Source organism: Talpa europaea (genome assembly GCF_964194135.1).
Source record: "Talpa europaea genome assembly, chromosome: 2".
NCBI lineage: Eukaryota > Metazoa > Chordata > Mammalia > Eulipotyphla > Talpidae > Talpa > Talpa europaea.
The window spans coordinates 140,100,409-140,113,871 of NC_140068.1; the positions used below are offsets into that span (position 1 = coordinate 140,100,409).

Here is a 13,463-nt window from a genome sequence, read left to right on the forward strand (position 1 = left end):
TACTTCATGGGCAGAAAAACGTTGGATCCAGTAAGCACTTCTTGGAGAGTACAACAATAATGATGTGTATCTGTAAAAAAAGATTTGGTATCATAGGTTTTTCTGTGTACAGGGGCCACTGACTTGAGAGATAGCAATTATGTAACAGAGCAGAATTATTTTCTGCTGGGAGCCTGCTGCCCTAAAGGGAGCTGGAGTTTTTGGAGAATACCTGTTTACTCTGCATATGGAGTTCCAGGACCTTAAAAGTGCTGCAAACAGAACTTCTTCCCAGAATTGACTCCTGTTCTCTGAGGATGTACTGATTTGTGTGCATGTTCCCTACTAAATAGGAAAACTTGTTTCCAGGAGTAACTTATTAATCTGTATAAGCAAAAACACAATTGCGTGCTATTTTTTTGTTCCTTTGTTCACATCGTCAATAAAAGCTTGGGCTGGGAGAGTGAGAGACAGAGCTGCTCTCGATGGCTCTCCCCAGCCTCCCTCCGCTGCAAATTCATTTAGCCTCCAAGTCTTCGTTAATGGCAGAGAACTTCATAGGCTGTCCTGTCTGCAGCAATTTTCCACTATTAGGGGAGAACTAAAGCTCAATTCCTTTCCCCTTGACACTCCTGTGAGAAATTCTATGTGACTGAAATGCTATCTTAGAGATGAATACACAGTAAGTAATTTTACAACAGTTTTTTTCCTGTGTGCCATGCCTGCAAAAAAATTACTTGTCCAAATTCTCTCATATGTTACATAAGTTCAATTTCAGTGTCATGAATTAAAATAGGTTATGTAACCTGAATGTCTCTGTGTGTTCTATTTCATTTTGTGAAATTGCCATCAACATCCTTTACATATTAAATTTTGATCAGTATGACGATTTCCTGATTTTTCTCCTGACTCAAATTCTTATATCCCTGATCCATACAAGTTCATATTTCCATAGTTATCTTTTGAAATGCAAACATTTTCTGTGAGTTCCCTGTTTACAAAATTCCCATCAGTTTCCCTTATTCACAAACTCAAATCAAACTGTGAAGCCTACTGGGGCAGGAATCCAACTTTTAAAGCCTGATCAGTCAAGACCTAAAACAAGCATGTGAGCTGAACACTCAGCTCCACTGACAGGACACAGCCTGAGAGGATGTGGAGGAACCCCTCAGTGCTGCCAACTGGGGTGTGTGAGAGATGTGATCATCCTGAGGAATCTGAGGACCCTAAGGTAAACCTGGCTCAGTTCAGGAATTGTGGCTATTTCTCCAGAAGGATTAGGAAAAGCAGATTCAATACAACTAGATCCTGTCAGGAGACAAGGGAGTTTATGAGTTAGGATCCCCAGTGGCTAGGTGCAGGTTGTGGATTGGGACAGCTTGGGTTAAAAAATGAACAAGTGGGGCCTCCCCTGGTGGTGCAGTGGTTGAGCACTGGGCTGCCCGCAGCCTCTGCAGCGACAACTTGATCCCCGGCCACCAGCGAGGGTCCCACATGGCGCGCAGACCTCTCCTGCAGCACCCGCTGCTCCCCTTAGCAGTGTATTTCGTCAGTCTACCTGTTCTGCTCCCCGCTCTGGCTCTGGTGAATCCTCTCACCCTCCCAGGCTTCTGACTGTACCCAGTGCTTGTATAAATAAATAAATAAACAAACAAACAAACAAATAAATAAATAAATCTTTAAAAAAAAATGAACAAGTGGTCATTGCAAGGAGGGTGCTGATGGCCATTGCAGCTTCTTGGCTGCCTGGGGAGAGCAAGACTTTCAGGCTATTAACAGCCAGCTCGTCCTGTGTCTGCTCCAACCTGGTCACAACAGGATTGATTTGGTCTTTTAGCATCATCCCATGCTGATTGTCTCTCTTCCGGTCCAGATAAGAGTCTCCTCCTTCACCACTAACTTCGTCAATCTCGTTTCTCATCTAGATTTTCTATCAAGCATCTAACAATCTCCATCAAAAGAAACCAGGAGGTTTGGTCAAACTCCCTGTATTTGCCTGTGTTCTCTGAACTTGGTGCCACCTTCAAGCCTGCGCCCCTCAGTCTCCCCGTAGCTCAGGGCTGGCTGGAGCTTACCTGGTTTGTGGGTCTCTGGCAGCCTCAAGGGCTTGAACCTGCGCTCATCTGCAGCTTTGATGCCAAGTAGCCTCATGACTGGGGGGAAATGGCTGTTAGTTTTTCAGTCTCCATTTCCTCCCTGACAAGTGGGGGGAATAACCCCCATTGCTAAGTGCTCCAGAAAGCTGTAGGGGGCAGGAAGGGACTGAGCAGACCTGGTAAAGGAGGAGCCCTTGGTGGCTTTTCCAGGCTTTTATTGGGATTTACCCGGTACACAGCAGGTAGGGGTGCTGGGGGGCTAGGGAGCCTCCTAAATCGGGTGCTCAAATATCTCTGGAGTCACATAAACTGCAATTGGTCTTCATCATCATTCAAGCCCCAGGAACATAATGTTTTAAAGATCAGAAGAAGAGTTAAGATCCTGGCTCACAGACCCCTCTGAGGGACTCTCTGGTTTAATCAAAGAGAAAAGCAAGATAAATCCAGGAAAGGACCCTCTACCTGGCACATAGGATAAGCTAAGAGCAGGTCAGGTGCACTCACCCTGGAAGCTGCTGTGCAGTCAGCTACTTGAGAGTCCTGCTGGCAGGTGAGCTCCTGAGCCGTCTTAGTACCTGCTGGGTTTGCACAGCTCTTGACAATCATAAACCGTACTCAGGGCTTCGAAGTTCAAAGTTGTCACCCTGCAGGGAGAAGGAAACCCTCTGCAGAATCTCAGTCCCCAAAGTACAACTTTCCTTGTCCCTCCACAATTACAATAGTTTGACTCTGAACTTTTCTCAGTCTTAATTAGGGTTTAATTATGTTGATGGGAAGGATGTGCAGAGAGATGAACAACAAAATGAGATTCTGGACCCAGCACCCCCATGAGATTCCTGGCCCTCTTCACTTTCCCTAAATTCGCAGTCTTCAATTCGAATTGGGGCCTGTTCTGAGACACAGAGTAAGTTACTTTCCTTTCTTTCCCAAGTCCTCTTCATGCACAGACACAGTGAGGCCTGGCGCTGGAGATTCCGCTCTCTGATCACGGCTCCACCTTGGGTCTGGAGAGAAGCAGAGGCACCTTGCTCTGCCTGTGCACTTAAGGTCCAGGGGAGGGGGAAGTGACTTTCCCCCTCTCCCTCAGAGTTCTAAACTGGGACCCTGTACTGAAAGAACATCACCAACCAGGGTAGCAAGAGTTCCTTGCTATTGAGATGTCAGTTCTTCTAGACCTTTATAGTAGACAGAGGTAGAATCTACTTGTAACATTTTAGGATGAAAATGTGTGTCCGAATGCACACCCATGCTTCCAATTGAAATGAGAGATTATATTTTCTTTAAACTTTTTTTAAAGATTTATTAATTTATGCATATAAGAACTGGGGTACAGACCAGAGGTGTGAGGGTGAGAGGACTCACCAGAGACAGAGTGGGGAACAGAGCAGGCAGATTGACTGAACTACACTGCTGAGGGGAGCAGCAGGCAAGACAGGAGAGGTCTGCTGCGCCATGTGGGTAGCTCCCTGGCGCCATGTGGGTAGCTCCAGTGCTGCATACATGGTGTTACACAGCAATGTTACTTCAGTTAAAAAGGGAAAAAAGAATACAAGGAAAAAAACAGCAAAAATTTTTATACTAAAATCATTTGACATAACTAACAGAAAATTAGTCTCATTATTTCTTCCTGTTTGTTTTATCTGTAATTTTTTGTTTAAAATAATTACATGCTTTTTAAGCCCAAGACTACAAAAAATTTATTGAGACCCTAGATCTCTAAATCTTTTCCATACTCTTACTTTCCTCTGCAAACAACATTTTGAAAAAATATTTATCTTTCTATTGGAAAATATAGGTAGATACACAAAGTATTCATATTTCCTTCTTATTCTTTCAAATAAATATCAACAGATTGTCACCAATTGTGTGAGCAGGGACATAAATGCTACATGATAGGGATGGTGGGACTAGGAGGGAAAGAATCCTCTCACCCCCTGGATCTCCTGAACCACTGAGATTGCCCCGACCAGGAAACAAAAACATAACTCTATCCTAATAAGTCTTGATTTATTTGATGCTGGGATACAAAATTCTTAAAATGAATATACCCTTCTTCCTGGAGGAATGGAGGTAAAAAACGATTCCTCTCCTGTCACTGACCTACCCGGCATTTAGCCACACGGACATCCCTGCTCAGCAGCACTAAGGGGCTGAGAATGGCATAACCAGAAGTTAGATATATTTTATTTTATTTTTAAATCCTACTTTTTAAAAAGATTTATTTATTTATTTTATACAAGAACCAGAGTACAGGTCAGATGTGCAGGATGGTGAGAGGATTTACCGGAGACAGAGCAGGGAGCAGAACAGGCAGACTCACAGAGTACACTGCCAAGGGGAGCAGTGGGTGAGACAGGAGAGGAGGTCTGCCGTGCCATGTGGGATCCTCGCCAGCCAGCCGGGATCAAACTGACGCTGCAGAAGCTACTGACAGCTTCACAGCATGGTGCTCAACCACCTGCGCTACCAGGGGAGGCCCTAGATATATTTTAATATGGTAAACAGTGTAGTTATTTGTCAAGAAGGAGCCAATGTAGAAGGAGAAAATGAAATCTGCCCAATAAAAGAAAAGGAAGCAGGTCATGAGCATGAGGACACTCTGAGTAGCTCTCATCTCTGGACTGGGAGTTCCTTGTAGCCTGGAGGCCTGAAGATAAAGGACACACTTATGATGCTGACACAGACAAAAGGCCATGTACCTGCTGCTCCAGTCCAGAGACTCTGAAAGACAACATTCTGCAGAGTCATCAGAGTGAGGAAAAGCCACCTCAGTATTTGCTCAGATGGAAGCATATCACAATGTGCAAAATCAGGTCTAAGTACAGAGCTGTTGGGGCTCTGGACTGCTGTGGTGTAGAAGAGCAGGTTAGAGCTGATCAGGAAATTGAAGACCCAGAGGAGCAGGAGACAGGGAAGCACTTGCCATGCAGACCTTGACTTGAGCTTTCTCCAGGAGGTGGTCCTGGGACTGATGGTGATGGCCTGGACCACGCTGAGGAGACAGGTGGTGCAGATGGAGAGGCCCCGGGCCACCCTCCCCAGAAAAGTCAGAATTCTACAGCCAACAGCACTTAGAAAATTCTGGGAACCCAAAATTGTGGTGATATCAGTGATGGCATTGGTACAAACGATTGCATTTGCAAAAAACAAATGGGTATGGATAAAGTCAATGGGTTTTTCTCAGGACTCATGACAAAAGCATATAAATGTCCCCCTAATAAAAGTAAGTTGCCCACTATCCCATGTCCAAGAAGAGGGATGAAGAGTAATCCCTGGGGGAAGGTATTCCAAGTCATCTGGCTTCATGAGCAGAACTAGAAGAAATGCTAATACATAAAAGTAAGTTAAAGGGACGTATTTTAGGTCTCTGACTTTTTCTCTCTACTGACAGGATAGTTTCAACTCTAAAAAGTGAGAAAGCACCTATTTTTGTTGCTTGTGTGCCCTGGATATTAATCTTTGCTCTCTTCTTTCTCCTGCTGCTGTTGACACAAAGGTGGTGTTAATTACAATTTAACATCCAACACAGAGATCACTCATAAATGCCACACTAGTGCCTCCAGCTGTCTTTCTAGAGATCTTTCCATGCATCTGCCACGGCTGAAGTTTATATGACCTTATTCTCAGTGTTAAGCCAAGAACAAATCGCCCAGCTGATTTCTCAGCAACAATGCCGAGGATCAGCTCAAAGGCCTCCTTCTCCTTCACTGCTCATGCCTGTAAATTACCTCACAGTAGTGGATTTTGCTGTTGCCTCTCCCGCCTCCTCTTTATATTCCTCACACACTCCTCAGACACTTTGAATGTGCAGCTAGAAAGAGTTGCAAGAATTGTACTTGGGGGTCTCCCTGGTGGCACAAGGGGTTAAGCACAGCACTACGAAGCTATTCACAGCCACTGCAGCAAGGCATGGAGTTTGACTGGTCAGGGAGGTGACCCACATGGGCCAGGAGGCCTCTCCTGCCTCCCTGCTGCTCCCCTTGGCAGTGTATTTCAGTCAGTCTGCCTGTTCGTTCCCTGCTCTGTGTCTGGTGAATCCTCTCATCTCCCACACCTCTGGCCTGTACCCAGCTCTTGTATGCATAAATAAATAAATCTTTAAAAAAAAAAAAAAAAGGAATTGTGCTTGGCTAAGTGAGAATAGTTTCACAGAGGACCTTATGTGAATTACCTCTCCCCCACAATGGTACAGAAAAGTCAAACATCCCCGCAATACCCCCCTACCTCCAGGAGGTGCTAACTCTGTGGTAAATCTGCATTCCTGATCTTCTGCAAGGGTGGATGAGAGTGAAGCGATGTTTTCTCCTGTCTTTCCTAGTCCATTGTCACTTCTCCTGCCAGCGCTTCCCAACAAGTTAGCAGAAAAAGATTACCCATCCCAGCTTCTGGTTCTGTGGACTCAGATTGGTCTCATTTTATCTCTTTGTCAAATCTTGTGACTTTTTTCATTTAGATGAGCCCCACCCTGTTGGTCAATCCACCTAAAGTGGGATTTGTCACCACTTTATGAATGTTATCAGTTTTTCCTTTATTCTCCTTCTCTGTTATAGTCAGAATGAGCTTTGGGACAACAACCTGACCCTTTTGCTCACCTCTTACAAACCATATGTGGCTTTGCCTGTCAACCTTAAATCTAAACATATTTTCCTCCATGGTTTGTTCTCCTCTCCTTCTTACATATGTCTTTCTTACCTTCCACGCCCCCCAAACAAATGTGCAGAAAATCCCCCAGCTGAGCTGTCTTGCCACCAACCACACCCTCACAGAGCGAAAGCTGTCCCTTCACACACCAGCTTAGAATTTTATGTGATGACTTTCCAAGAGTCCTTGGGCCTGTGGCCATGGCCTATTTACCTGTGCCCTCCCTGACTCAGCAGTGGAGCCCTGGGGAGCAGCTCCCCTTCTGTACAGTATCTGAGTGATCTAGCACAGTACTTGCACTTAATTTAATGCTCAAAAAACATGTGAATCAATTATTAAATGAGGCATGTGGTTCTGGTTGTAAATCTGCATGTTCATCACACAGATGAGTTTATAAAGGCAATCTGGAGAGATATTTGAGTTGATGTACGTTTTGTTACAAGTGTAATAATTGAAAGACTTGGAGAGGTCATTCTGTAACGGGGTGGTGCCCAGGAAAGGGGGAGGTTCCGGATTTCCTGCCCCATCCAAGGGAGGGTGGAGCTGAGCAGGCAGGAGAAGAAACTGGAGAAGAAACCGATAAGGAAAGAAGCATAATGCGGTGGCAGAAGGAGACCTTGTGGAGTCCGAGGCAGCAGAGGGACACGTGAAGAAACTGCACTTGCTTTTTGGTCCTGGTCTGGTTGAAACAGATGTAGGTGAGAGACTTGTGGGGAGGTTAACAATAGCAGCTTTTATCTTGATTTTGATTTTTCTCTTTTCCTCCCAAACTTGTCTGGTTGTTTCTGACCCTTTTCTGTGGGTCCCTGCCTGAAGGTGCTTTAGACTTGTGGCAGCCTTTAGGTCTTGCTCTGGGCCAATTCCATTTGGGTAGACTTTTACCTGTGAGGGGATGGGTAACTTTGGGTGCTTGATTTAGAAACTGTATTCTTTGTCTTTTCTGTATTGTTCACTAACTGTATTAAAGTCCCTTTCCATTAAAGGTCTATATGTTTTGTCTTTTTTTTAAAAAAAAGGTTTATTTATTTTTATACAAGAACCAGGGTACAGGCCAGGTGTGCGGAGGGTGAGAGGATTCACCAGAGAGAGAACAGGGAACAGAATAGGCAGACAACTGAAATACACTGCTGAGGGGAGCAGAGGGCAAAACAGGAGAGGTCTGCCACACCATGTGGGTATCTCCCTGGTGGCGGTGATCGAACTGGCACTGCAGAGGCTGTGGACAGCTTCACAGCGCTGTGCTCAACTGACTGCCACCAGGGAGGACCATATATGTTTTGTGTTGATGAAGTGAAGGGCAGAACCAATTTAGAGTAGGCAGGCCGGAGGTTCTGGGGTACTTCTCTCCCTGACCTGTAACAAATCCACATTGGATGACACATTTAGTGGGGACTTTACAGTTTCATTCATATGAAGATGTTTGAAGTTCAACCCCTCCATTGATCCAGTGAATGACATGGTCCTTCCATTGTGAGATTTATAAATTATGGTAAGTTTCCACTTCCCAGATCTCAGTATTTATCTGTTTCAGCTCTAATTTTTCTTCGGCTGTTCTCTGAATCAACAATAATAGATTTTAAAATAAGGCATTTGTCTTTCATTTCCTGAATACATGACATGTCAATTAGAAAAGCTCTACACTTAAAACTTATCTGAGGCCTGTTGGAAATAGGAGGCATACAGATGGTATCTGCATATATTCATTCTTAATAAATGTTCACAAGCTCTACTTCCAGCAATTCAGCATAAAAAAATGCAGTTTGCATCTACATCAAGTCAGGGTTTTCTATAAGAAGTGGCTGGGAGGGGTGAGCATATTCTAGATGCTTGAGCAGAATCATTATGCTACAGGGCAGGGTGAGGAGTACCCCAGAACCCCCAAAATGGCCCACTCTAAAAGGGTGCTATCCATCCACTGCATCGAGACAAAACAGAATCTAGTGCTGAAGACCTTTACTGGAAAGTAACTTTAATGCAATTAGTGTGCAATACAGAAAAGGGGAAGAATAAAGTTTCCAAATCAAGCACGTAAAGTTTCTCATTCCCTCGTGGGTAAATGCCCAGCCAAAGAGGGTTGGCCCAAAGTAGGGCCACTGAGGCCTGAAAGTTTCCCCAAGTCTAAAACTACTCCTGGTGGGGACCTACAGGAAAGGGAGAGAAGGGACCTGGCACATCTGGGACAGAAGGAATAAAATCAAAGTCAAGATAAAAGCTGCCATTGTTAACCTCTCAGGGACCTCTCACCCACATCTGTTTCAACCAGTCCAAGACCAAGATGCAAGCGCAGCTTCTTTCCATGTCCCTCTGCCCCATGTGCCTCCTCCAGGTCTCCCAATATATATACTTATGTGAGTGTCTAGCAAGCATTGAAGAATCACTTTTTGTAAAAGGCAGCTATTAATTAAATTGGTGATGTATCGCACACACCAGTGTTTTTTAATTCTCTGGAATAATGTACTGTAGTATATTAGGGGTGGGAAAAAGAAAACATTAGAATAAATAAAATCCTAGTAAAAAAATATGTGCCTTCTATTTGGAAAATACAAAGAACACCAGAAGTGACACACATGGCTTCAGTAAATGCCCACAGCTGGGGGGTGCAGGAGACTGCAGGGAGTAAGAGCTTCCACACACCTGGTGAAACACCTTGGCTTCTGCCGCCCCTTTTCTTCCCTCACCTAAGCTCAGGGGGCAGCTCGGGCACATACAGCAAACACATCCCCGTGACAGCTCCTTATGCAGCAGAGAGAGCAGATGACTCTGGGGCAGCTGGAAGGGCGGGTTCTCCTCCCTGGTCCTGTCACCTTCCTCCCCCTGAGTGCAGAGGATCCCACAACCCCACCCCATGCCTGGCCTTCAGCCCTGTCCCAGAAGCCTCCCTTCCAAGGCAAAGGCAGTCTCTGCAGGGCTCAGGACACTCAACTGGGCAGCGGAGCACCAGAGATCTGGCAGGGCCTGGCACAGCAGCAGCGCCAGGTCCTTTTTCCTCCCCAAGGCCCAGGCTCAGCCTCACTCTACCTGCTGTCAAGATGTCAGTGTCACATGTGGGGCCTGGCTGGGGCACAGGGCTCCTATACACAACATCCATCTCTGAGGCTTGCAGCTTTTCCTCCCTGGTGCTTTCTAATTGTTCATCCCACAAACACACTCATCCCAGTGACAGCAAAAGTGTGGTGGTGAGTGGGAGGCAGGGGAGAGGGCAGTTCCCCCAGCACAGCTGGGGGAAAATCCAGGTTCCTGGAATCATCACCACCTCCTGCATCCTACCCCCTCATCTTCCCCCAGCTCACCAGCACAGCTCAGGATCAATCCGGAAGAATCATCAGAGCATCAGAAGCAGTCCCTTTCACAAAATTTGAAACTACTTTATTGATACTAAAATATCACTATGATGCTGCCCATAGTTTCGTGGTGCTAAGACTTAACCACTTGCACCACCAGGGAGGCCTCTAACTTGATTTTTAATCTGATTTTGCTCCTTTTAGTCCCACTTGCCAGGACTTTCCTGCTTTTTTTTTATGGTTTCCTGCTAGAAGGCACCTTAGACCTGGGCACACTGTGGGGCTTCAGTGGCCCTGCTCTGGGTTGACTCCCTTTGGCTGGGCATTTATCCACTGGGAATGGGTAACTTTTGGCGTTTTATTGGGCATTGATGAAATGGCATTTGGGAAAATTTTTAGGTATTTTGGAGACTAGGAGAGTGTGAGGACCTGAGAAAGCGCTGGGATGTCACCATCGGGATAATAGACTAGTTGAGAACAGGTAATTGTTTTTTTTTCCATTGCTTATGACCAAGCTTCCCAGAAGTCTGAATTCTAGATAACTGGTAGTCTTTCCCTTGTTTTTTTTTTTTTTCTAATTTTCTTTTTTTTAATTTCAATATTTTATTTTATATAATTCTTACATCTTTTTTCATCTTTGCAACAAAGTATGCATTTTCATTTTAGTTATATTCCCCATACAATTGCACCTCCCCTTATTTTAACTCTAGTCCCTCCTTTCTCTGCCCCTCCTTCTCCCCCACCCCCCCACCAGTGTGTCTCTGGTTTATAGTTGCTTGTTCATTTTGATTTTTACTTTGTATTGATTAGTCTTTTTCCTGGTCTGTTATTTAGGTTTTCTAAATTCCTGCTATGAGTGAGACCATCTGGTATTTTTCTTTTTCTTTCTGACTTATTTCTCTGAGCATGATCCCTTCTAGCGCCATCCATGTTGCTGCAAACTGTATGTGTTTATCTTTTTGTTTGCTGAGTAATATTCCATTGTGTATGTGTACCACATCTTCTTGATCCAGTCATCTATTTTTGGGCATTTGGGTTTCTTCCATAGCTTAGCTATTGTAAATAGTGCTGCTATAAACATAAGGGTGCAGGTGCCCTTTGGAATTACTGTTTCTGTGTCCTTTGGGTAAATGCCTAGGAGTGGAATTGCTGGATCATATGGAAGCTCTATGTTTAGTAGTTCAAGAAATCTCCACACAGCTCTCCATAGTGGTTGGACCAGTTTGCACTCCCACCAGCAGTGCAGGAGAATTCCTTTTTCTCCACAACCTCGCCAACATTTGTTGTTGCTAGTTTTTTTAATATGTGCCATTCTCACTGGTGTGAGATGGTATCTCATTGCAGTTTTAATTTGCATTTTCCTGATTACAAGTGATGTTGAACATTTTTTCATATGCCTGTTGGCCATTTGCATTTCTTCTTCAGAGAAGTTTCTTTTTAGCTCTTCTGCCCATTTTTTGACTGGATTATTTTCTTTGTTTTTGTTGAGTCTCATCAGCTCTTTGTAGATTTTTGTGATCAGTCCTTTATCATTAATGTTGTGTGCAAAAATTTTCTCCCAGTAGGTGGGGTTTCTCTTTGTTTTGGTTATTGTCTCTTTTGCTGTGCAGAAGCTCTTTAATTTGATGTAGTCCCAGCTGTTTATCTTTGCCTTCACTGTCACTGCTTTGGGTGATGTGTCTGTAAAGATGTCTTTGAGGTACATGTCATGTAGTGTTTCGCCTATATTTCCTTCTATGTATTTTATGGTTTCAGGTCTTATGTCTAGTTCTTTAATCCATTTTGAGTTGGTTTTTGTGCATGGTGTGAGGTAGTGGTCAAGCTTCATTCTTTTGCACGTAGCGACCCAGTATTCCCAGCACCATTTATTGAATAAACTTTCTTTGCTTCAGTGCATATTCTTTGCTCCTTCATCAAATATTAGTTGACCATAAATCTGTGGGTTTATTTCTGGATTTTCTATTCTATTCCATTGGTCTGTGTGTCTGTTCTTGTTCCAGTACCATGAAGTTTTGATGATTATGGCTTTGTAGTATAGTTTGAAGTCTGGGTGTGTGATGCCTCCATTCCCGTCTTTATTTTTTCAGAAGAGCTTTGGCTATTCGGGGTTTTTAGTGATTCCATATGAATTTCATCAATAACTGTTCTATTTCTTTGAAGACTGTCATTGAAATTTTTATTGGAATAGCATTGAATCTGTATATTGCTTTTGGTAAGTCTTTCCCTTGTTTAAGTGATTAAAAGAAGTTTGGTAGAACCTCAGAGGAGCTCCTGAGACACCTCATGGAATGTCTCCTTTCACATTAGATGGACTGGATCAATTTGATATACTTGGTGACTTCCTGAGAATCGTTGTCTCATGGTATTAATATTGGTGTTGAAAGGGGTTGCTTGTCCATCCTGGGAGCTATTGTCCTGAAATGTTATAACAATCATGGTTAATTTGGGTCATTTCAGAATGTTAGCACCTACTGACATTGTGGGACACATTAGAGGAAAGAGGCCTCAAACTGCTGTGAGACCTGAGCGATGGCACTGCTGCTCCTGGACAGGGCGCTGGTGACGAGGCTGGGCCCGTGGGTGCTGGAGTGGGGAGAGGGTGGGATCGCAGGCCTTGCGGCTCCCGGTGGTGTGGCCAGCCCAGAGCCTGAGACTGCCCTTGGGATGACAGCGGCATCTGGGTCCGCAGGGGATTCTGATGACTCTGGTCTGACCCACAGACTATATGTGCATCTGCCAGGTGAGGGTTTTCTGGGGTTGGGCCCCAATAGTTGCCCACCAAGCAGTGCCCGCAGCAGGTACTGGCCCCTGAGTCCATTCTGAGCTCTGGCCTTCCTCAGGTGTGAGAAGTATGATCAAGCCAGCAGGTTCAGAGCTCTTTGGAATGAACAGATCAAGGCACAGATTTCTGGATTCTCCTCTATTCTGGATTCTCCTCTCTTCTGGATTCTTCCTGCCATGTGTAGATAAACTCAGTGATGAAAACTTTTTCCAGTTGAAGAGACCCTGACATTGTTTTCAGACTGGAGGAAATGCTGTGAGTCACACTGACATCTGGATGACATCTGAGTATCATCACCATAGAAATGGGAACAATATTGAATGTGGAGAAACAGCTGGCCCCAGGCAGAGCAGGAGCTGATTCCACCCGATGATGTCCAGCATTGCCCAAGCAGTGACCGTATAAAATGCTGTCAAGGATGTGCAGTAGCTGGATCATTTACATGCTGCCGTTGGCAATATGAAATGGAATACCCACGCACAAAAATCGTTTGGCAGTTTATAAACTCAACATACACCATATAAATCAGCAAATGCACTCCTGGGCTTTCATCCTGAGAAATGGAAATTCAGGTATTCACAAGCGCTATACACAGATGCTCATTGGACTTTATGTAGTGTGGGGTCAAACCAGAAGCAGCCATTCTGTATCTCAGGGGGTAAAATGGTAAACAAATGGTGGTGT

General features: G+C 44.6%; 1 protein-coding gene across 1 annotated transcript; it reads right to left on the reverse strand.

Moving 5' to 3' along the window:
* Positions 1-4: 4 nt before the first annotated feature.
* LOC311188369 (vomeronasal type-1 receptor 94-like) lies at positions 5-12,433 on the reverse strand (the record flags this gene model as incomplete). Its single annotated transcript, XM_084259471.1, is given in 5 exon segments — positions 5-70; positions 2,580-2,669; positions 4,543-4,790; positions 4,793-5,156; positions 12,329-12,433. Coding segments are annotated over 5 exon segments (873 nt in total).
* Between the last annotated feature and the right edge of the window lie 1,030 nt (positions 12,434-13,463).